Below are 25,346 nucleotides of genomic sequence, written 5' to 3'. Positions count from 1 at the left end.
ATGACGGGTCGCCACTAGTCTTTAACATCCGTCACTGCATAATTGTCAGCTCATGTTTTACAATGACAACCCTTTGTTCCAGCTCTTTTCACAGTGCGGATTTCAAAACAAAAATTCACTGTATGGAGTATGCGTCATTCTTAAACTCAGCAAAAAAAGAAACGTCCTCTCACTGTCAACTGCGTTTATTTTCAGCAAACTTAACGTGTAAATATTTGTATGAACATAACAAGATTCCACAACTGAGACATAAACTGAACAAGTTCCACAGACATGTGACTAACAGAAATGGAATAATGTGTCCCTGAACAAAGGGGGGGATCAAAATCAAAAGTAACTGTCAGTTTCTGGTATTGGCACCAGCTGCATTAAGTACTGCAGTGCATTTCCTCCTCGTGGACTGCACCAGATTTGCCAGTTCTTGCTGTGAGATGTTACCCCACTCTTCCACCAAGGCATCTGCAAGTTCCCGGACATTTCTGGGGGGAATGGCCCTAGCCCTCACCCTCCGATCCAACAGGTCTCAGATGTGCTCAATGGGATTGAGATCCAGGCTCTTCGCTGGCCATGGCAGAACTCTGATATTCCTGTCTTGCAGGAAATCACACACAGAACGAGCAGTATGGCTGGTGGCATTGTCATGCTGGAGGGTCATGTCAGGAGGAGCCTGCAGGAAGGGTACCACATGAGGGAGGAGGATGTCTTTCCTGGAACACACAGCATCGATATTGCCTGCAATGACAACAAGCTCAGTCCGATGATGCTGTGACACACCGCCCCAGACCATGACGGACCCTCCACCTCCAAATCGTTCCTGCTCCAGAGTACAGGCCTCGGTGTAATGCTCATTCCTTTGACGTTAAACGCGAATCCGACCATCAACCCTGGTGAAGAGCCCTTTTTGCCAGTCCTGTCTGGTCCACTGACGGTGGGATTGTGCCCATAGGTGACATTGTTCCCGGTGATGTCTGATGAGGACCTGCCTTACAACAGGCCTACAAGCCCTCAGTCCAGCCTCTCTCAGCCTATTGCGGACAGTCTGAGCAGTGATGGAGGGATTGTGCGTTCCTGGTGTAACTCGGGCAGTTGTTATTGCCATCCTGTGACTCTACCGCAGGTGTTATGTTTTGGATGTACCGATCCTGTGCAGGTGTTACACGTGGTCTGCCAATGCGAGGACGATCAGCTGTCCATCCTGTCTCCCTGAAGCGCTGTCTTAGATGTCTCACAGTATGGACATTGCAATTTATTACCCTGACCACATCTGCAGTCCTCATGCCTCCTTGCAGCATATGCCTAAGACACTTTAACGCAGATGAACAGGGACCCTGGGCATCTTTCTTTTGGTGTTTTTCAGAGTCAGTAGAAAGGCGTCTTTAGTGTCCTAAGTTTTCATAACTAACTTACTAACGTCTGTAAGCTGTTAGTGTCTTAACTACTGTTCCACAGGTGCATGTTCATTAATTGTTTATGGTTCACTGATCAAGCATGGGAAACAGTGTTTAAACCCTTTACAATGAAGATCTGTGAAGTTATTTGGATTTTTACAAATTATCTTTGAAAGACAGGGTCCTGAAAAAGGGAAGTTTCTTTTTTTGCTGAGTTTATGTTAGATTTGTCCTTAATAAAGTATATGCACATGATTGAGATAGGAATCTATTCTAAAGCATATGTATTATCATTGGACATTAATATTTAGATTCAATGCAATTCCCCCCTCATGTAAATGAAATACCCTATATTTATCTGTTCAGCTTTATCGTCTCATAATAGGTTAATTAGCAAAATTCTCAAATCCAGAGCATTTAAATAACGTGTTGTTTGCTACTGTTTTTGTATGCTACTGTTTTTGTAGACATTTGCTTACTTGATCGTTTCTGGATAGGCTACTTACCTACCAACAGTTGCAACTCCGGAGCATTTAAAAAAACTTTTCTAGGTTTCTGTTTTTAACGGCACTTGCTTTCTGGGTCTTACTAAATTCAGCGTGATGTGCAATACGCCTGCTCGCTTTTTCATGTGTTGCTGGGCTGGTTGGTGGCGCATGTTTTGATAGGCCTACCATGAACCCATGTTATCCATATACCGTATATATACAGAACCAATCAAAAGTTTGGACACACCTACTCATTGCAGGGTTTTTCTTTATTTTTTACTATTTTATACATTGTAGAATAATAGTGAAGACATCAAAACTATGAAATAACACATATGGAATCATGTAGTAAGCACAAAAGTGTTAAACACATCAAAATATATTTTAGTTTGTTAAAAGTAGCCACCCTTTGCCTTGATGACAGCTTTGCACAGTCTTGGCATATTTTCCTTTTTTCAATGCTAAGGATTCTAGCGTCAATGCTTCCATGCTTCCATATCCTTAGCAAATATCGTGGAGTGCACCTGGAAGAGGAAATATGTGGATAGGAGAGAGAATGCATATTGCTGTGTTATTGCTGGTGGAGACAATTGCCTAAAAATAGATAACGATTATAATTAGCCCATGGTAAGGTGTGCAGCTATACGATGAGGTCTGTGTAGGGACCTGGCTAATGCAGCTGTATGGTCCTAAAGTCTGCTGAATGCTTAGCCTATTATTATCTAGCTCCTGACAAATAGAGAGCCACCTGCAACAGTATCTCAGACACAGAGGCGCCCCAAATATTGAGATGTATTATAATACACTGAATGGGGACATGTAGCCCTGCATTTAGTCCATAGGCCTACATGTGATTGAAATTAAGTAGTGAACTCTCGATGCCACTCTCACTAGCCTGTGTAGATCTCATGTACATTATGGAACTTTCTTATGTAAGGTAAATTAACTGGAGCATAGTGATACTGTAGCTGGGAACTTCTATTATTTATGTGCGTTACTTCAATGAGAACAACTCACGTATTGCCAAGCATCTGTATGTGTGGACGTGTAACGCCTCGCAATCCCGTCAGTTTCTCACCAACACACATACATACTGCACACACCTGCGTCATTTCCTAATCAGAAAATATATGAGTGAATGAGCAAGTGCGGCGCTTTTAAGTAACAATATGAAATATTCTTCTCCGATAGAGGAAGACCAACTACCTTGCAATTGAAGGGGACACTGAGACGAACGAGAAACAATCAGCTTTTTAATTTTGGTCTATAAAAATAATGATGACATAGGTAGGCTACAAAGATGACCAATTGCGAACAGTTTTGCTCCCAGACCACCCAGAGGAACACATTCAGGTGCCACGTAGTGCAAGAGCGCGCGCGTCTTGTCCGTATTCTTTGTTATCCAGTATAATATTCAGTTGAATAAAAGTTGTTGTTGTTGTGACAAGTCTAGAAATATTCCTCTGCTGCACGAGTATTTTTGCCAACTTTCTGAAGCAATTATTTTCTCACCATCATCTACGGATCTACGGTGCACCTTCACACAAACCGGACTCTCCATAAATAGGTGAAGATCGAAGATGCGGCGGCAATGGAGAGCTGTTATTATTTGATGCTTCCGACAGGCATTATTGGAAAGATGACCATTTTCAACGCTGACTTCCTCCAAGAATCACCGTGCGGTCATGTGTTTTCGGAGCGGAGAGACTTCTATAGCAGTATCTCAAATGCATGATCTGACCATCCATGTCTGGGGTGTGCTGTTTATGGTAAAGCTGTAGCATGATGAGCAGCGATTTGGAGCGCGTTTCACTAAATTCAACGACGGCTAACTCGGGAATTGGGTCGGGTGGCCGCGCGCTGTCAGCAAACGTTCGGAAGCTGCACAACGCGCTCAACCTGCTGCTCACAGACTTCGAGAGAGAACAGTTCATACACTGTCTAAATGTGTACCATGCAAAGCGCAACGTCTTCGATTTAGTTCAAACTCTCAAAATAATCCTCAACACGCCAAACAAACGACAACTCCTCCCCATGTTGCGGTTGGTCATTCCGCGCTCAGACCAGCTGTTGTTTGACCAGTATACTTCCGAGGGCCTGTACCTTAAAACGGACCATCTACCGCAAAACAGTGGTAACAACCCTGAAAGCTCTGGAGGAGAAGTAGGCAATGCTGCAAACCACCATGTCCAAATTCCCACTGCTCACTATATGAACCCTCATGATCTCTCTTGTTATGCATCACCAGGAGCGTGTCCCGGCAAGGATGGTTTCAGCACCACTGCTGATGGGACCGCTCCCCAGGCTTTCATCCAGGGGGAGCCTTTTGGAGAGATCCGCCAAGTGACACTGAGACGCAGAAAGAGCAATGAGGGTTTAGGGTTCAGCATCCGGGGAGGCTCCGAGCACGATGTGGGAATATATGTGTCGCTAGTAGAACCCGGATCTTTTGCTGAGAATGAGGGATTGAGGGTCGGTGATCAAATAGTGACTGTTAACGACATGCTGTTTGACAGACTCTCACACATGGAGGCAGTCAAGGTAGGCTGTGCGGCTGTGTGTATATGTGTGTGTCTGGGTCAGCTTTCATGAATGAAGCAAGGATAAATTGGTTGTCACCTCAAATCTCATTGTGTGTGTGTGTGTGTGTGTGTTTGTGTACACGGATATCCCTATCAAGTGGCGATTTTAGCATGTAAATCTTGGTGGGGCAAACAAACAAAAACATGTTTAATGCATGCCAGCAAAGCCACTACACAACACACCATTAAACAATACATTAATTGCACTATAACGGTGACAAACGGTGCCCACAAACTGTTAGGACCTACATAAAGCTGTCCCAACAGCAGAGTCCCAACAGCTGTCCCAACACCTTACGACTTCTACGCCTGGCTATCAGTGGTGCCTTGTCTGGCAGCGAAACAGTTCATTCAGCCTCATTTACTAGCTTTTAACAAAACATAGATGATTTGGCTGACTTGCTGAAACATTCTTTTCAGTTTCCACTAACAATTGAGATGTACAAACGATGGCATAGGGGGATGACGTGCGAATAAGAGGCAATCTGGAATTTTGATTAATATATTAATGAGCGAGCAAGGATGAACGTAGTCTATGTAACTATTTTTTCATTACTTTTGAAATGTACAGCGACAGAATTCAGAACATGGACCGTTATTACAGTATTCTCCCTATACACCAAGTCAGAACCGCAGGATAAATAAAGGGGTCATATAAGCAGACAATGAGAGCTCTTACAATATTAAATGCTTACATTTCTCTAAAACAGGCTATAGGCTACATGTACACCACCAAGTCAGAACAGTAGGCTAAATTATGAGGGGAAAATTGACAGCTTACTACACAACATACACTTAGTATTACTTTCTTAGCTACAGTATACAAATTACATAATTTATGCAGCAGCAGCATACAAGACATTTTTGGACTCAACTTGTTGTGCTGTGCTCACTTGAACAGGAATGTGGCGCAGTGGTCTTTTACATCAAAGTCTGGCATTCTCTGGATTTATGGTGCTTTCAAGACAACTGGGAACTCAGAAAAAAACAAGGTTGAATCCTGATGACTTCAGTGATCTTCAGGTCGGCGCTCTAGAAAGAGGCCCGAGTTCCCAACTTGCAATTCCGAGTTGGATGACCATTGAACATGTATTTTCCCAGTCGTAGCTTGCTAGCTAATGTTTTGAAAATATGATGTCGACATGATCAGTCCAATCAAAGCCAATGTAGATATAACGTAATTTGACGTCATTTTATCTGTGGCCAAAGACCTTGAGCCTTTTTGGATGGGCACTTCTAATGTAACTCTATGGCAGCACCCAACGTGCTTTAATTTTTAAGCTCTACCCGTAGATTTTGCGGTGATGTAGTGTCCCCATGAGTGACAGAACACTGAGCCAAGCATGGCGCAACTAGAGAACATTACCAGGCCCTACACTTCGTATTTTCCGCTGGCTGCCCCACCACCACCGAAATCACTGAGCTAGGCTGAAACACCTGCATTTTGGAGCTGCCTTACTCAAGAAAGCAAAAAAAGAGACCATGTTTGTATGCGTTTTTATTAACTAAATGTTATTTTTTTAAATGACGTTGTTTGCTAACTGATATGTGACATATATTCATTCCAAAATAGCATTCAAAACAGGCGAAAAACCCACGTGCCCTGAATGACGGGTCGCCACTGTCCCTATCCATAGTGCATATGCCTATCCACAGCTAAATAGAGAAGATTAATAAAACAGAAGAAACCAAGACACAGGGCAGTAGTAGCAATGATGCCCAGTTCCAATATAACATAATGTGACATTAATAAACACACAAAAGCTCTTTTTACGTCTCAAATGGCACAATATTATTTTTAAAAGGGCACTACTTTTGACCGTGAGCCATAAAAGGCCCTCGTCAACTGTAGCGCTCTCTGTAGCGCTCTTTGGGAGACAATTCATGTCTGTTAAGGAAAAAGGACAGGACCAGTGAAAAGCAAACTACTAATGTAGCCTTGTCTGCTGAAACAGAGCGACAGAGAGTGTCATGTGGGATACGACATCAGTTGCTTAAGGTCCAGTTTAAGACGCTAGTTTTAATCCCATCAAATTGTATTTGATTCTACACCACCGATCACAGATTCATGCTCCCTACCATGGCCTGTGTCTCCAATGCGACCTCAGCTGAACTTCTCTTTTTTTATTTTCTATTTCTGCAGAACTTTGCTAGTCTGAGGAGAGAAAGTATAGTGCAGATACTGGGGCCGTCCCAAATATGACCCTATCCCCTATATAGTGCACTAAAAGTAGTATGAAATTGAAAGTGGACTTGTAAGTGGAACGTAAAGTGGAGGGGGCAGGGTGAGTGGAGTGGAGGGAGATGAATACAAGCAGCAGAGTGGGAGTTTGTGTCTCAAATAGCAGCATATTCTCTATAAAGTGCACTACTTTTGCCCAGAACCCATATGGTGTCATTTAGTGCATTGTAAGGAATAGGGTGCCATTTAAGACTCAATCAGACAGTGTAATGCCTGGTTTTCTTATCTAGTCAGGAAAATGAATGTGTTTCACATAGTGACATTATTTGTGGGGTTGCTATCAGTGGGGTGTTTTGTTGTCACAGCAGGTGTATTTTATCAGTGCTGCTGTCTGTGTTCGTCAGGCTGTCTGTCACAAGACATTGTATGGCAAATGCCATCTGATTTCACCCAGTCAGACTTCAATACACAACCTGCAGCTTTCTGTTGTGGCAAAATAAAAGCCCTTTCAGACGATTCGGAATTGATTGATGTATAATTTAAGACCAAATAAAGAACCATTTTCAACACAGTCATAGAAAATGTGGATATTTTGGATCACTTTAGAAGGAAAAAACAGTTTTACAAAGTTAACACGTCCAGTCATTTATTTAGTCAAATACTGAGCCAAAATATGATAGATATTTTTTTATTTAATAAACATTTATTCTATTGGATATGTTTGCTTGCCTCAAAATGAGGGATTTAGAATGGTTGGGCGTTGGCAGAGTCATGTATTAAGATATACATAAATCATATCTATATATATGGATGTTGGTCTTGGTGGTTATTGCTCAGCAGGCTGCTAATTGTGCCTGAATAGAGGAGTCTCTGAAGGACAGGCAAATAGGGTTGTGTTGTCTTACTTATTACGTTTTGAATGGGTTCAGCTTGTTATGTTAGGAACCTGGTAATTATGAGTCAATGTATTGTTGTTGGTCTTCGGTTCTCCTCAAGGTACAGATCTAGACGGACACTGATAAAAGCTCAAACCAGATGTACTCTCCCAACTGGATGCTTTATTGCTTGCTGTTTGGGGTTTTAGGCTGGGTTTCTGTACAGCACTTTGAGATATCAGCTGATGTACGAAGGGCTATATAAAATCAATTTGATTTGATTTGATAGCATACAAAGTTCTTTATATACAGTGCATGTAGCAAATGTCACAGGAGGATTTGCACAGACTGGGCCGGATGGCTATTCTTCCTCCTTGAGTTGCAGTTCCTCTCTCTGCATCCTGTTATTCTCACTCTGCTCCCCAACTTCGACGTTAAAGACCATCTCCCGTCTTCCCATAGGAACTAGACTGGTGGGCAGTAACTCAACCACGACCCAGACAGATGGCTTCTGTCCAACTCTGCAAAACATGTTCTAATCCCAGACAGATGGCTCCTATCCAACTCTTATAGGATCGTACTTGTACTCAGAGACATGCTCCTTCTGTACTTGTCAGTACTTGTCCATTTGCCCATGTGTAACACACATACAGTGCATTCGGAAAGTATTCAGACCCCTTGACTTGTTCCAAATTTTGTTACGTTACAGCTTTATTCTAAAATTGATTTTATTTAAAAAAAAAAAATATCCTCATCAATCTACACACAATACCTAATAATGACAAAGCAAAAACAGGTTTTTAGAAATAATTTCAAATGTATTAAAAATAAAAACAGAAATTACTTATTTAGATAAGTATTCAGACCCTTTGCTATGCAACTCAAAATTGAGCTCAGATACATCCTGTTTCCATTGTTTGTTTCTACAACTTCATTGGAGTCCACCTGTGGTAAATTCAAATGATTGGACATGAAATGGAAAGGCACACACATGTCAATTCAACGTCCCACAGTTGACAGTGCATGTCAGAGCAAAACCAAGTCATGAGGGCGAAGGAATTGTCTGTAGAGCTCTGAGACAGGATTGTGTCGAGGCACAGATCTGGGGAAGAGTGCCAAACAAATTCGGCAGCATTGAAGGTCCCAAAGAACACGGTGGCCTCCATAATTTTTAAATGGAGGCAGTTTGGAACCACCAAGACTCTTCCTAAAGCTGGCTGCATGGCCAAACTGAGCAATCAGAGGAGAAGGGCCATGGTCAGGGAGGTGACAAAGAACCCGACTGTCACTCTGTGGAAATGGGAAAACCTTCCAGAAGGACAACCATCTCTGCTGCACTCCACCAATCAGGCCTTTATGGTAGAGTGGCCAGACGGAAGCCACTCCTCAGTAAAAGGTACATGACAGCCCACTTGGAGTTTGCCAAAAGGCACCTAAAGGACTCTCAGACCATGAGAAACAAGATTCTCTGGTCTGATGAAACCAAGACTGAACTCTTGGGCCCGAATGTCAAGCGTCACATCTGGAAGAAACCTGGCACCATCCCTACGTTTTTTTAAAATTATTTTTTTAACCTTAATTAAACTAAGGAAAGTCGGTGAAACATGGTGGTGGCAGCATTATGCTGTGGGGATGTTTTTCAGCTGGCAGGGACTGGGAGACTAGTCAGGATCGAGGGAAAGATGAACGGAGAGATCCTTGATGAAAACCTGCTCCAGAGCGCTCAGACTGGTGAAAAGGTTCACCTTCCAACAGGACAACAACCCTAAGTACACAGCAATGACATTGCAGGAATGGCTTCGGGACAATTCTCTGAATGTCCTTGAGTGGCCCAGCCAGAGCCCAGACTTGAATCCAATCATACATCTCTGGAGAGACCTGAAAATAGCTGTGCAGCGACGCTCCCCGTCCAACCTGACAGAGCTTGAGAGGATATGCAGAGAAGAATGGGATAAACTCCCAAAATACAGGTGTGCCCAGCTTGTAGTGTCATACCCAAGAAGACTCAAGGCTGTAATCGCTGCCACAGTTTCCTCAACAAAGTACTGAATGAAGGGTCTGAATACTTACGTAAATGTGATATTTCAGTTTTTTACTTTTATACATTTTTAAAAAATGTATAAAAACCTGTTTTTACTTTGTCATTCTGGGGTATTGTGTGTATATTAATGAGGTGGATTTAAAAAAATACATTTTAGAAGAATGCTGTAATGTAACAAAATGTGGAAAAAGTCAAGGGGTCTGAATACTTTCCGAATGCACTGTATGTGTGTTACACATGAGCAAATGTTCAAGGAGTTTGAATACTTCAAATCAAATCAAATCCAATTTTATTTGTCACATACACATGGTTAGCAGATGTTAATGCGAGTGTAGCGAAATGCTTGTGCTTCTAGTTCCGACAATGCAGTAATAAACAACAAGTAATCTAGCTAACAATTCCAAAACTACTACCTTATAGACACAAGTGTAAGGGGATAAAGAATATGTACATAAAGATATATGAATGAGTGATGGTACAGAGCGGCATAGGCAAGATACAGTAGATGGTATTGAGTGCAGTATATACATATGAGATGAGTATGTAAACAAAGTGGCATAGTTAAAGTGGCTTGTGATACATGTATTACATAAAGATGCAGTAGAGGATATAGAGTACAGTATATACATATACATATGAGATGAATAATGTAGGGTATGTAAACATTATATTAGGTAGCATTGTTTAAAGTGGCTAGTGATATATTTTACATAATTTCCCATCAATTCCCATTATTAAAGTGGCTGGAGTTGAGTCAGTGTGTTGGCACCAGCCACTCAATGTTAGTGGTGGCTGTTTAACAGTCTGATGCCCTTGAGATAGAAGCTGTTTTTCAGTCTCTCGGTCCCAGCTTTGATGCACCTGTACTGACCTCGCCTTCTGGATGATAGCGGGGTGAACAGGCAGTGGCTCGGGTGGTTGTAGTCCTTGATGATCTTTATGGCCTTCCTGTGACATCGGGTGGTGTAGGTGTCCTGGAGGGCAGGTAGTTTGCCCCCGGTGATGCGTTGTGCAGGCCTCACTACCCTCTGGAGAGCCTTACGGTTGTGGGCGGAGCAGTTGCCGTACCAGGCGGTGGTACAGCCCGACAGGATGCTCTCGATTGTGCATCTGTAGAAGTTTGTGAGTGCTTTTGGTGACAAACCGAATTTCTTCAGCCTCCTGAGGTTGAAGAGGCTGTCTGTGTGGGTGGACCAATTCAATTTGTCTGTGATGTGTACGCCGAGGAACTTAAAACTTACTACCCTCTCCACTACTGTTCCATCGATGTGGATAGGGGGGTGTTCCCTCTGCTGTTTCCTGAAGTCCACAATCATCTCCTTAGTTTTGTTGACGTTGAGTGTGAGGTTATTTTCCTGACACCACACTCCGAGGGCCCTCACCTCCTCCCTGTAGGCCGTCTCGTCGTTGTTGGTAATCAAGCCTACCACTGTTGTGTCGTCCGCAAACTTGATGATTGAGTTGGAGGCGTGCGTGGCCACGCAGTCATGGGTGAACAGGGAGTACAGGAGAGGGCTCAGAACGCACCCTTGTGGGGCCCCAGTGTTGAGGATCAGCGGGGTGGAAATGTTGTTGCCTACCCTCACCACCTGGGGGCGGCCCGTCAGGAAGTCCAGTACCCAGTTGCACAGGGCGGGGTCGAGACCCAGGGTCTCGAGCTTGATGACGAGCTTGGAGGGCACTATGGTGTTAAATGCCGAGCTGTAGTCGATGAACAGCATTCTCACATAGGTATTCCTCTTGTCCAGATGGGTTAGGGCAGTGTGCAGTGTGGTTGAGATTGCATCGTCTGTGGACCTATACTTTCTGAATGCACTGTAGGTTCAATATAACCCGTAACTAGATAATTACTACGGATAAGCTAATTATACTATACATGAAAAGGTGCTCAGGTCACTACAGTCTCTAACAGTCATTACACAGTTGAACCATTACAAAGAGCTCTATTTACATAAGTGGCCATAGATATTTTCACATATTTTCAGAAAATGTGTATAAGCCTTAACTCGCTTAATAATACGGTTTCCATAAGTAATGTTGACATTAGAATGCAGTTAAAACCACCTCTTCCGAGCGATTTTACTAATGCGCTCTAGTGTGCCTAAAGTAAATTAAAATGGTTTTCCAGTGTGTTTGTCGCTGTTATTTTTTTAGGCATTAATATTTTTTATGGAAAAAGGGTTATTAACTCATAACGTTATGGGAAAAGGGTTTTTGTTCCAGATAACTGATAAGATCCACAGGATGAAATTGTCATTTTATATAACTGTTACATCACTTTTCAGTTTTTGTCTCCTATACGTTCCCAGCAGACTCCTATCAGTTCCTAAGGCCTGTACCACCCTGCTGTGCTGCTATGATTTCCCTGCAGAGAGAGACTGTGGCTCCCTCTCAGTTATTCATTGGTCTCGATCCCCATCTCATCAAGAACTAAATAATTCATTAAAGCTTTTAATTAAGCAGGCAGCATTTAAGGCAGGGAGCAACAAGGCTAATGCTTCCTCTCTTGTGCTACTTCAAAGGATACGTCACAAATGGCACCCTATTCCCTATATAGTGCACTACTTTAGTAGTGTAGTGCACTATTTAGGAAATAGGATGCCATTTGAGACGTAGACAAAGTGCCACTGTAAGTTTGCCAGACAGGAAGCAGCTGGAGGGAGTGAGCAGTTATATACATTTACGTTGACATTTTAGTGATTTAGCAGACGCTCTTATCCAGAGCGACTTACAGTAGTGAATGCATACATTTTCATACCTTTTTTGTGCTGGTATACTCTTCATTGTTTATCCGGTGCTGTTATGGAACACATACAGTGTAATTTTATTCAAATCCCATATTACTTTAAGCCTGTACGTTTCTCTGTCAAAGAGCTGGGGGGAGTGTAGCTGAAGTGAAATGGAAACTTTGGTCTATAGGGTTTTACCTACATGGTTCTCCCCTGCAGTGTTGTGACTCTTTCTTCACAGTAAACCAAACAGGCTGGGCAAGGAGCTTATATCGGTCACTCTTATCTGCATTCTCTCCCTCTCTCTTTTCATCCCTCTCTTTCTCATGCTCACGCACACGCTCTCACACACGCATGCGCACACACACACACACACAGAGGAATTTGCTGAAGGCAAAACAGCCCTCACAGTCTTGTGAATAGCTAATACTCTTACTCGTACTCTCCATTCATTCAGGAGGAAGTAGATGAAGCAGAAACAAGCTGTGCTGAATTCCCACCGCTCTGGAACAGACCTCTAACCAATGCTGCTGCTGCTATTTATATAGCGTGATACACAGGGGCAATTGAGTTTTTCATGTAACCTAACAAAAAGCGAATGTCATGACAAAAGCTTTAGAGAAACGGTACCGTTATATAACGGCGGAGTGTGAATAATGAGGTGAATAATAAGCAAATATTTAAATAAATAGATATCAAGGGAGGGAGCAGCAGTTGTGTTCAGCTGCCATGGCGTGGTCAGTATTATCAAAGTGGATCCCAGCCAGGCTTGGGTTGCATCCCAAATGGCACCCTGTTCCCTATACGGTGCACTCCTTTAGACCAGGGACCATAAGGCTCTGGTCAAAAATAGTGCACAATGTAGGGAATAGGGTGCCATTTGCGACGCAGTTCATCCATTGATTCATCAAAGCGCTATTTTGCTTTGAGGGGGCAGCAGTGTGTTTTTTTGGAGACGTTTGAAATGTGGAGTTATAGTTGAATCAATTGGGTGGGTTCTCATCCCATGCACAAAATGTGTGCTATATATCTTCTCTTCCGTACTGAGGCACCATGGAGGGCCTTGCAGGGCCTAACATACTCCAGCACAGCTCTCTCCACGAGATGCAAGAAAAGAGGACGACACGAGACTCACCTCAACCATCTCTCAAAATCATGCCCTGCTCTTTTTATACTTCTGGGCCTGTATTCATAAAGTGTATTCAACACTGCACCAAAGGACTGAGAATTAACATATTGAAGCTGCCGAAGGTTAAATGTAAGATGCTAACTAATGCACTTTACATGAGTTCTTGTTATTTGTAGTCTGAGACCTCATTCTTTTGACAATAAGATTAGTTTATGGCTCAGATCAGCCCTAGCCCATACATGTCCCCCCCCCCCCCCTCCTAGTTCTGACTGACTTTGTCCCTGGCTTCATTACTGAACTGTCATCCCCATTGTATGTGCTGCTTCTCTTTATCAAAGCCACCTGTCTGTCATCTTCTCCCCCATCTTCCTTTCTTTCCTTTTTTCTTTCTTTTTCACCTGTCTCCTGTCACCAGGGATCCATTTCTTGTCACCCATCTTTCATCTCTGTCTTTCAGCTCTTTCGCTTTCTCTGCATCTCTCGCTCTCTCTCTCTGTCTGTCTCTCTCTCTCTCTGGACCTATATTCCTTTCTTTCTTCAGTCCCCCTTTCACTGTTAAACATATATTTCTGTCCTTCTCTCTTTGCACTCTGTCTTCCCTGGACAATACTGTGTATCTCACTCTACCACTCACTCAGAATACCAACCAACAGCCCTCTACAGAGAGAAACATTGAAACGGATATGCTTCAGCAGCACATCAAAACAGTCTGTCCGTCAGACAGCAGTGGAATGGATGGATAGATAGACAGGAAGTAGTAAATTGTGTGTTTTATGGAGCTGTTAGAGCATTGAGCTGTAGCTTGTAATTACTGTCTGAAATGAAGATACTTGGGCTCTAGACTCCATCTCAGGCTACATCCAAAATGGCACCCTATTACCCTATAGAGTGCAGTACTTTCGACCAACTCAGTGGCCTTGTGGTTAATGTGTCCGCACTGAGATTGGAAGGTTGGGAGTTCAATCCCTTGCTGAGTCATACCAAAGACTGTAAAAATGAAAACCGGTGTGTCTCTGCTTGGCACTCAGCATTATGGAGATTGGGGGTAAGACCCTGTGATAGACCAGTGTCCAGGGGGTGAACTTGTACATGAAGCTGTCTCTTGCTACAGAAACAGGAGCCAAGGCGTGTGGAAGGCTACTTCCTTACTATGGGCCGTGCGGGATGCAGAACAATCTCAGGCTCACAGGACAACTATGGGCCCAATAATGAAAGGTCCAGACAGGTGACATCCTCACACTATGATAAACTGGACCTTGAGAGTAGGCTTTACCACTATTAGTTGCAAATCTAGGCTTGAGGTAATTGGATGATTATAGGTATTGCTGCAATATGAGCATTACGATTATTTGGTTTTGGGTGCTAAAATGATATACACATTTATTTATTTTTTATTTTACCTTTATTTAGCCAGGTAGGCCAGTTGAGAACAAGTTCTCATTTACAACTGTGACCTGGCCAAGATAAAGCAAAGCAGTGTGACACAAAAAACAACACAGAGTTACACATGGAATAAACAAACGTACAGTCAATAACACAATATAAAAAAATCTGTATACAGTGTGAGCAAATGAGGTAAGATTAGGGAGGTAAGGCAATAAATAGGCCAATTAAACACTGGAGTGATAGATGTGCAGAAGATGAATGTGCAAGTAGACATACTGGGGTGCAAAGGAGCAAAAAAATAAATAAATAACAACATGGGGATGAGGTAGTTGGGTGGGCTATTTACAGATGAGCTATGTACAGGTGCAATGTTCTGTGAGCTGCTCTGACAGCTAATGCTTAAAGTTAGTGAGGGAGATATGAGTCTTCAGCTTATTTTTGCAATTCCTTCCTGTCATTGGCAGCAGAGAACTGGAAGGAAAGGCTGCCAAAGGAGGAATAGGCTTTGGGGGTGACCAGTGAAATATACCTGCTGGAGTGCGTGCTACGGGTGGGTGCTGCTATGGTGACCAGTGAGCTGAGATAAGGCGGGGCTTTACCTAGCAAAGACTTATAGATGACCTGGAGCCAGTGGGTTTGGCGACGAATATGAAGCAAGGGCCAGCTAACGAGAGCATACAGGTCGCAGTGGTGGGTAGTATATGGGGCTTTGGTGAAAAAACGGATGGCACTGTGATAGACTGCATCCAATTTGCTGTGTAGAGTGTTGCTGGCTATTTTGTAAATGACATCGCCGAAGTCGAGGATCGGTAGGATGGTCAGTTTTACGAGGGTATGTTTGGCAGCATGAGTGAAGGATGTTTGTTGCGAAATAGGAAGCCGATTCTAGATTTAATTTTGGATTGGAGATGCTTAATGTGAGTCTGGAAGGAGAGTTTACAGTCTAACCAGACACCTAGGTATTTGTAATTATCCACATATTCTATGTCAGAACCGTCCATAGTGATGCTGGACAGGCGGGCAGGTGCGGGCAGCGATCGGTTGAAGAGCATGCATTTAGTGTTACTTGCATTTCAGAACAGTTGGAGGCCACGGAAGGAGAGTTGTATGGCGTTGAAGCTCGTCTGGAGGTTAGTTAACACAGTGTCCAAAAACGGACGAGATGTATACAGAATGGTGTCGTCTACGTAGAGGTGGATCAGAGAATCACCAGCAGCAAGAGCGACATCATTGATGTATACAGAGAAGAGAGTCGGCCCGAGAATTGAACTCTGTGGCACCCCCATAGAGACTGCCAGAGGTCCGGACTACAGGCCCTCTGATTTGGCACACTGAACTCTGTCTGAGAAGTAGTTGGTGAACCATGCAAGGCAGTCATTTGAGAAACCAAGGCTGTTGAGTCTTCCGATTAGAATGTGGTGATTGACAGAGTCGAAAGCCTTGGCCAGGTCAATGAATACGGCTGCACAGTATTGTCTTTTATCGATGGCGGTTATGATATTGTTTAGGACCTTGAGCGTGGTTGAGGTGCACCCATGACCAGCTTGGAAACCAGATTGCATAGCGGAGACGGTACGGTGGGATTCAAAATGTTTGGTGATCTGTTTGTTAACTTGGCTTTCGAATGCCTTAGAAAGGCAGGGTAGGATAGATATAGGTCTGTAGCAGTTTGGGTCTAGAGTGTATCCCCTTTTGAAGAAGGGGATGAACACAGCAGCTTTCCAAACGTTGGGAATCTCAGACGATACGAAAGAGAGGTTGAACAGGCTAGTAATAGGGGTTGCAATAATTGCAGCGGATAATTTTAAAAAGAGAGGGTCCCAATTGTCTAGCCCAGCTGATTTGTAGGGGTCCAGATTTTGCAAATCTTTCAGAACATAAGCTATCTGGATTTGGGTGAAGGAGAAATGGGGGAGGTTTGGGCAAGTTGCTGTGGGGGGTGCAGGGCTGTTGGCCAGGGTAGGGGTAGCCAGGTGGAAACATGACCAGACGTAGAGAAATGCTTATTGAAATTCTCAATTATCGTGAATTTATCGGTGGTGACAGTGTTTCCTAGCCTCAGTGCAGTGGGCAGCTGGGAGGAGGTGTTCTTATTCTCCATGGACTTCAGTGTCCCAGAACTTTTTGGAGTTACAGGATGCAAATTTCTGTTTGAAAAAGCTAGGCTTTGCTTTCCTAACTGCCTGTGTATATTGGTTCCTAACTTCCCTGAAAAGTTGCATATCGCGGGGGCTATTCGATGCTAATGCAGTACACCACGGGATGTTTTTGTGCTGGTCAAGGGCAGTCAGGTCTGGAGTGAACCAAGGGCTATATCTGTTCCTGGTTCTACATTTTTTTTAACGGGGCATGCTTATTTAAGATGGTGAGGAAAGCACTTTTACGGAATGAGGTCAATGTCCTTCTAGGATACCCGGGCCAGGTCGATTAGAAAGGCCTGCTCGCTGAAGTGTTTTAGGGAGCGTTTGACAGTGATGAGGGGTGGTCATCTGACCGCAGACCCATTACGGACACATGCAATGAGGCAGTGATTGTTGAGATCCTGGTTGAAGACAGCAGAGGTGTATTTGGAGGGCAGGTTGATCAGGATGATATCTATGAGGGTGCCCGTGTTTACGGATTTGGAGTTTTACCTGGTAGGTTCATTGATAATTTGTGTGAGATTGAGGGCATCTAGCTTAGATTGTAGGATGGCCGGGGTTTTAAACATGTCCCAGTTTAGGTCACCTAACAGCACGAGCTCTGACGATAGATGGGGGGCAATCAATTCACATATGGTGTCCAGGGCACAGTTGGGGGCAGAAGGTGGTCTGTAACAAGTGGCAACGGTGAGAGACTTGTTTCTGGAAAGGTGAATTTTTAGAAGCTCAAATTGTTTGGGCACAGACCTGGATAGTATGACAGAACTCTGCAGGCTATCTCTGCAGTAGATTGCCACTCCGCCCCCTTTGGCAGTTCTATCTTGTCGGAAAATGTTATAGTTTGGGATCGCCATTTCTGGATTTTTGGTGGCCTTCCTAAGCCATGATTCAGACACGGCTAGGACATCCGGGTTGGCAGAGTGTGCTAAAGCAGTGAGTAAAACAAACTTAGGGAGGAGGCTTCTAATGTTAACATGCATGAAACCAAGGCTTTTACGGTTACAAAAGTCAACAAATGAGAGCACCTGGAGGGCCTGGATTAACCTTTACATCACCAGAGGAACAGAGCAGGAGTAGGGTAAGGGTACGGCTAAAGGCTAAAAGAACTGGTTGTCTAGTGTGTTCGTAACAGAGAGTAAAAGGAGCAGGTTTCAAGACATAATGTACATACAAGGGAATGGTATGGTGTGCATACAGTGGAGGTAAACATAGGCATTGAGTGACGGTGAGAGAGGTTTTGTCTCTAGAGACATCATTTAGACCAGGTGAGGTCACCGTATGTGTGGGAGGGAAACGAAAGGGCTGGTCAAGGCATATTGAGCAGGGCTGGAGGCTCTACAGTGAAATGAGACAATAATCACTAAACAAAACAGCAATGAACAAGACATATTGATATTAGGGAGAGGCATGCATAGCCGAGTGATCATAGGGACCAGTGGGTAGCTAGGTGAGCTGGAGACACGGCGATTCAGACAGCTAGCGGGCCTGGGCTAGCAGAAGGGCCTCGCGATGTAAGAAGTCTGTTTTAGCCTCGGACGGTTACGTCGGCAGACCAGTCGTGTTGGATTGGCAGGGCTCCGTGTAGGCAGTAAAAGGGTCCAGGCCAATTGGCAAAATAGGTATTGTAGCCCAAGAAATTGGCTGATGGTCCTCTTCAGCTAACAGTCATATATGCTCTAGACAGCTAGTGGGCCGCGGCTCGCAGGCTAGCGGATGGGCCTTCAGGGAACGTCGCGACGGAAGAGCCTGTTGAAACCCCTCAGACTGATTACATCGGTAGACCAGTCGGGATGAAAACGGCGGGGCTCCGTGTCGACAGTAAATGGGGTCCAGGCCAATTGGCAAAATATGTATTGTAGCCCAAGGAGTGGCTGATGGGCCTAGCACGAGGCTAGTTCCAGGCTCACTGGTGCTTGCTTCGATGAGTAGTATGATGGACTCATTTGGATGTACTACAGTTGAATAACAATAGCAAAACTGTAGTATCCATTATTGTGATACTCTGATAATTGCCACCGAATTCCCTGTGGAACAGAGATGCTCTTTGCCACATCAGCTTCTGAGCTCCAAGTCACACAGCAGGCAGCATTATGTACCCTAACACTTGATTGCCTGACAGTGTTTCCTGCTTAATTAACTTAGAATGCATCCTAAATAGCACCCTACTCCCTATATAGTTCACTACTTTTGACCAGGACCCATAAGGGCTCTCGTCAAAGTGCAATATATACTGTAGGGAAGAAAAGTTTGTTTGTGTCTGTTTGGTGGTTGACATTATTATATTTTTACCTCTCTGTCTGGGCCATCAGTTGGGAAATGGTGATACTACATTCTTTCCCTTCAGTGCACCTCTAGTCTGTCAGTAACAGCAGGGATGCACTTGTAAATCTGTAATCAAGTTGGAGACATTTTAGGCTGAGGAGTAAGTTATTGATCCCCATCTGTTACACTATTCAGTTATTCAACTAGTGTGATGAACTACATTAGTATAAATTGCTAGCTCGCTTTCTTTCTGTTATTTTGCTCACACCTTTGAATATTCCACAACAGACAATAAGAAAGAAAATGTCTTTGTTCGTAGCAGATGTTTTTCTGAGAGTTAGATAAAGGTCAGTGACGTATTATTATGATAGCTGTTATTAGAACCAGCGATGTTGTCTTGAGCATCTCCTGGAGTTCCTTGGAGCCTCTTTATTCATGGCACAACCCACACTTTCAAACAATGACAGCTCTTCTAATAAGACCACATTTTTCAGTGGCTGTTGTTGAGTGTCCTTGAATGTACACTATATATACAAAAGTATGTGGACACCCCTTCAAATTAGTGGATTCGGCTATTGCAGCCACACCCGTTGCTGACAGCTGTATAAAATCACGCACACAGCCATGTAAACTCCATAGACAAACATTGGCAGTAGAATGGCCTTACTTAAGATCTCAGTGACTTTCAACGTGGCACCGTCATAGGATGCCACCTTTTCAACAAGTCAGTTCATCAAATTCCTGCCCTGCCAGAGCTGCTCCGGTCAACTGTAAGTGCTGTTATTGTGAAGCGGAAACATCTAGGAGCAACAACTGCTCAGCCATGAAGTGGTAGGCCTCACAAGCTCACAGAACAGGACTGTCTTCGGTTGCAACACTCTCTAACGAGTTCCAAACTGCCTCTGGAAGCAAAGTCAGCAAGAACTGTTCATCAGGAGCTTCATCAAATGGGTTTACATGGCTGAGTAGCCGCACACAAGCCTAAGATCACCTTGCGCAATGCCAAGTGGTGGCAGGAGTGGTGGACAGCTCGCCGCCATTGGAATGTGAAACAGTATTCTCTGGTGTGATGAATCATGCTTCACCATCTGACGAATCTGGGTTTGGCGGATGCCAGGAGAACGCTACCTGCCTGGATGCAACACTGACTGCGAGCCAGGCCTAATCGCCCAACAACGGTGCCCGACCTCACTAATGCTCTTGTGGCTGAATGGAAGCAAGTCCCCACAGCAATGTTCCAACATTTAGTGGACAGCCTTCCCAGAAGAGTGGAGGCTGTTATAGCAACAAAAGGGGGACCAACTCTATATTAATGCCCATGATTTTGCCCATGATTTTGGAATGAAATGAATGAGATGAGCAGGTGTCCACATACTTTTGGTAATGTAGTGTAGCTCGTTATTCTTCCAAAGCACATATTCTAAGTAAAGTCACTGTGTAGGAGGACATGAAGTGAATCAGATCCTCTGGTGTCTAAAAACCACCCTAACTGGCCATGTAGGAGAGAGTGAGGGAGAGGAGGTGGGAGTGGGAGTGTAGTAATCATGTCCTGGGTTTGGATGTGTCTCGGCCTGGGGTAGCAGAGGGTGGATGGATGAGAGGGATGGGGGAGGTATGTTTAGAAAGGGATGAGTTGAGTCAACAGTGATAGATGAAGAAATGGGGGAAAGCAGCTGGCAAAGGAGATTTGAGGTGACAGACAATTTACCTCAATTTACAGCTGCTACATTGAAGTTGTCCCAGACACACACACACACACACACACACACACACACACACACACACACACACACACACACACACACACACACACACAATCACTGCTGTTGGGCCTCATATAAACTGTTATGCAATCCTTGTCTTGTCTGACTCCAGCTTGTGCACATGTAGAAGGGGTTAAGAAAGTATTTGTGTAAATCTACTGTGGTGCTTTGGAAATGACAAACCTCATGAACTAGAAAAATAGTATCTTTGCAGTTTGTTTGCTTTTATGTACAATATCAACTCTATTGAGAAGCATACAGTGCCTTGCTTGAGTATTCATTCCCCTTGGATTTTTATTTGGATTTCATGTAATGGACATACACAAAATAGTCCAAATTGGTGATATGAAATGAAAAAAAATTCTAAAAAATACAAAATTGAAAAGTGGTGCATGCATAAGTATTCACCCCCTTTTCTATGAAGCCCCTAAATAAGATCTGGTGCAACCAATTACCTTCAGAAGTCACATAATTAGTTAAATAAAGTCCACCTGTGTGCAATCTGAGTGTCACATGATCTGTCACATGATCTCAGTATATATATACACCTGTCCTGAAAGGCCCCAGAATCTGCATCACCACTAAGCAAGGGGCACTACGAAGACCAATGAGCTCTCCAAACAGGTCAGGGACAAAGTTGTGGAGAAGTACAGATCATTCGGTCATAAAAAAATATCAGAAACTTTGAACGTCCCACGGAGCACCATTAAATCCATTATAAAACATGTAAAGAATATGGCACCACAATAAACCTGTCAAGAGAGGGCCGCCCACCAAAACTCATGGACCAGGCAAGGAGGGCATTAATCAGAGAGGCAACAAAGAGACCAAAGATAACCCTAAAGAAGCTGCAAAGCTCCACAGCGGAGATTGGAGTATCTGTCCATAGGACCACTTTAAGCCGTACACTCCACAGAGCTGGGCTTTACGGAAGAGTGGCCAGAAAAAAAGCCATTGCTTTAAGAAAAAATTAACCAAACATGTTTGGTGTTCACCAAAAGGCATGTGGGAGACTCCCCAAACATATGGAAGAAGGTACTCTGATCAGATGAGACTAAAATGTAGCTTTTTGGCCATCAAAGAAAACGCTATGTCTGGCGCAAACCCAACATCTCTCATCACCCCGAGAACACCATCCCCAATGTGAAGCATGGTGGTGGCAGTATCATGCTGTGGGGATGTTTTTCATCGGCAGGGACTGAGAAACTGGTCAGAATTGAAGGAATGATGGATGGCGCTAAATACAGGGAAATTTTAGAGGGAAACCTGTTTCAGTCTCCCAGTGATTTGAGACTGGGACAGAGGTTCACCTTCCAGCAGGACAATGACCCTAAGTATACTGCTAAAGCAACACTCGAGTGGTTTAAGTGGAAATGTTTAAATGTCTTGGAATGGCCTAGTCAAAGCCCAGACCTCAATCCTATTGAAAACCTGTGGTATGACTTAAAGATTGCTGTACACCTGCAGAACCCATCCAACTTGAAGGAGCTGGAGCAGTTTTGCATTGAAGAATGGGCGAAAATCACAGTGGCTAGATGTGCCAAGCTTGTAGAGACATACCCCAAGGTGGCTCTACAAAGCATACAAAGCATTGACTTTGGGGGGGTGAATAGTTATGCACGCTCAAGTTTTCTGTTTTTTTTTTGTCTTATTTCTTGTTTGTTTCACAATAAAAAAATATTTTGCATCCTCAAAGTGGTAGGCATGTTTTGTAAATCAAATTATACAATCCCCCCAAAAATCAATCTTAATTCCAGGTTGTAAGGCAACCAAATAGGAAAAATGCCAACGGGGATGAATACTTTCGCAAGCGACTGTACACAGAGCATAAGATGTGTTCTGTAATAATAGCTGAAATGAAGAGCACCTTTCCATGGTGTCAGCTAATATCTGATACCACTAATGTTAATCTCGGCACCCAGAACCAGATACTTGATTTAAACATTTATGATATTGCTGTGAGGGAAGACTGTTACAGATGTAGGATCTTAATTTGAACCAGTTTGCTACAGCAGGAAAATAATCCTGCAGTAACAGGAAATGTGAATTAATATGTGGATTATAATTAATGATCCATTTTCAGTTAGGGCAAATCAAGTCTGACACTTTAAATAGAATATGCAACTTTAGAAGCCTTTTTAAACCTCAAATATACTACAAGTTTTCATTTCCTTCTGTGCAGAAATAATTCCTGGAAAAACAGGATGATCCAATTAAGATACGCATCTGTAGTGAAGTGCGACTCTGAAAGCCCTGTTAGCCAGAGCCACTGCAGCTTGCCGCCTGCCCTGCGTTGACGTCTGCAGTGGCCCCTCTCCTCTAGGCTCCTCTCGGCCTGCTCTTCCAGCTTATAAATAAAGCCCTCTATCCTCCTCCACCCATCACCATACATCCAACTCCAACACCACTGACAGCACTGTTTACGCCCACTCCAACTCTGACTGCATCCGTTGAAAACCTGAGGGAGACATGTATAGCCTAATAGCAGTTGAGTGTTACTCCTCTGTGCTCAATACAGCACTGACCTTCGGCTTGGTGCCTGCAGCATATCTACCCAACAACTTAGAATAGAAAGGGGGTTACTGTTCTGTACATCTGACTAAATCTATACTTCAAGAGTGATATAAGCATGTTGTACAAGTAGTGGATGGTTCAGTACATTGTTCCAGTCAGTAGCCTCCATAAAGATTGTGTAATTCACTAGTGATTCTTTTCTTACTGTAATTCTATGCTAGCATCTTTTTTGTGACCATCGAGCATACATTGTTTTGTGTGTTAGTTAGGGAAACAATTTTATACTGCAGAAGAGCGCTGTTCTGTTTTGTTCTAAGCTGTATCTGGGTCAAGTGATTAATACATTGATTTTATGTCTCAACCTAATTTATTAAGACCATAATGGGCTAGGAGAGACATTTTAATGTTGAGTGCTTGTTTTAACAGCGTGTCTTTTACTGTGTGCTGTCAGAAGTAATGGAGCATGGGAAGGATTTAATTGGAGGTTGGAGGTCTTTAGTGTTGGAGGACACATGATTTTATATAGACAGCGCCAAGGAAAACACTGTCTGTCTGTTCCCCTGATTCCCCATCCATAATAAAAAATAACTAAACACAGGCTGCGTCCTAAATTGCACTATATAGTGCCCCACTCTTGACCAGAACTCTATGGGCCCTGGTCAAAAGTAATTTCCTGAATAGGAAATAGAGTGCCATTTGGGATGCCCCCGATGTCTGTCTGCTCCCCTGTGCATCTATAATGAATAATGACTAAACACAGTCGCAATTATATTCATTCCACCACACTTAATTTCCATGTTTGTCATCATGACATTAAAAATCATTTAGAAAGCCTAGCAGATTGTAGGATGGCAGGATAGAACTAGGAGAAAATGTACAATAAATTAGGACATGCATGGGGACTTTTTGCCATGCCCAAAGCATAATGTTGTTCAACATAGTTTACAATCAGACTTCGACAGTCCCTTCTCTACTTCTCTACATTCTGCTGTATCATGTATGTTTAGTGAAGAATGCAGTAATAAAACTTCAGCAACTTATGATATCTCCCATTCTCATATGATAAAACCCAGAACTTACTGTATCTATAATTATCTCGTCATAGAAATGAAGCGATCTACAGTACTATACTGTCACAATGACCTCCTGTCATCTGTACTTGAAACACTTCCTAACTCCCAAATAGAACGGAACATCAAAGTAAATGAGGAACTTCACACATCGTCAAAAAGCACAAGTATTCCTGTTTAATGTGACAAATGCTTTAGAGCATAAGGATGTGGGGTGTCTATCATATTTATTGTTAGAGACTGAGGTAGACAAGACCTAGAGTGCAGCACAAATGTTACCCTATTCCCTATTTATTCTACTATTTTTGACCAGAACCCATGGAATAGGATGCCATTTGGGAATTTGGGTGCAGCCCTACCTTTCCTGCCCTTTTCTACCTGTTTTAAGTGTGTTTCTGGGTCTTCAGTCTTTTGGGGGTAGAACTCAGCGTGCCAACACTCTACTTAGTGTTCTGGAACCATCTGCTAGGACTGGGACTGCTACAGCAGTTAGTTTCAGCCTGAGTGTAGCTGAGGTTTGACAGAGTGGGAAGAGGGGGAGAGAGAAAAGTATTACTTTAAGCTGTGAGTCAGTCAGGCCCAAAAGGCTCTATACTGAGTCAGCTGGGTACAACAAAGGTTCAACAGTACAACAACGGTTCAGTCACTCACATCTGGCTGCTAGCTTCATATTACTATGGACTGTTGTGGATTGTTTGTTTATTTTCGACTGTACTGATGTAACAACAATTAGTCTGATGTGTTTGTGGCTGGGTGGAGCCTGAGTGGGGTTAATGTTGTGTCTATGGCCCTAGAC

The 25,346-nt window shown here is 43.4% G+C and overlaps 1 protein-coding gene across 2 annotated transcripts in view; it reads left to right on the top strand.

The window, feature by feature from the left end:
* The first annotated feature begins 2,144 nt into the window (after positions 1–2,144).
* LOC110525992 (whirlin) overlaps positions 2,145–25,346 on the top strand; it is a 101,852-nt gene continuing 78,650 nt past the window's right edge. For both annotated transcript variants that reach the window (XM_090237962.1, XM_090237961.1), the window contains exon 1: positions 2,145–4,417. In XM_090237962.1, the coding sequence (XP_090094088.1) occupies positions 3,659–4,417 (759 nt within the window). In that variant the 5' untranslated portion in view covers positions 2,145–3,658. The remainder of the gene's footprint in view (positions 4,418–25,346) is intronic.

Source organism: Oncorhynchus mykiss, chromosome 6 (assembly GCF_057628025.1).
Source record: "Oncorhynchus mykiss isolate SJ-2025 chromosome 6, ASM5762802v1, whole genome shotgun sequence".
Classification (NCBI taxonomy): Eukaryota; Metazoa; Chordata; class Actinopteri; order Salmoniformes; family Salmonidae; genus Oncorhynchus; species Oncorhynchus mykiss.
This window is presented reverse-complemented; position numbering and strand designations above follow the sequence as displayed.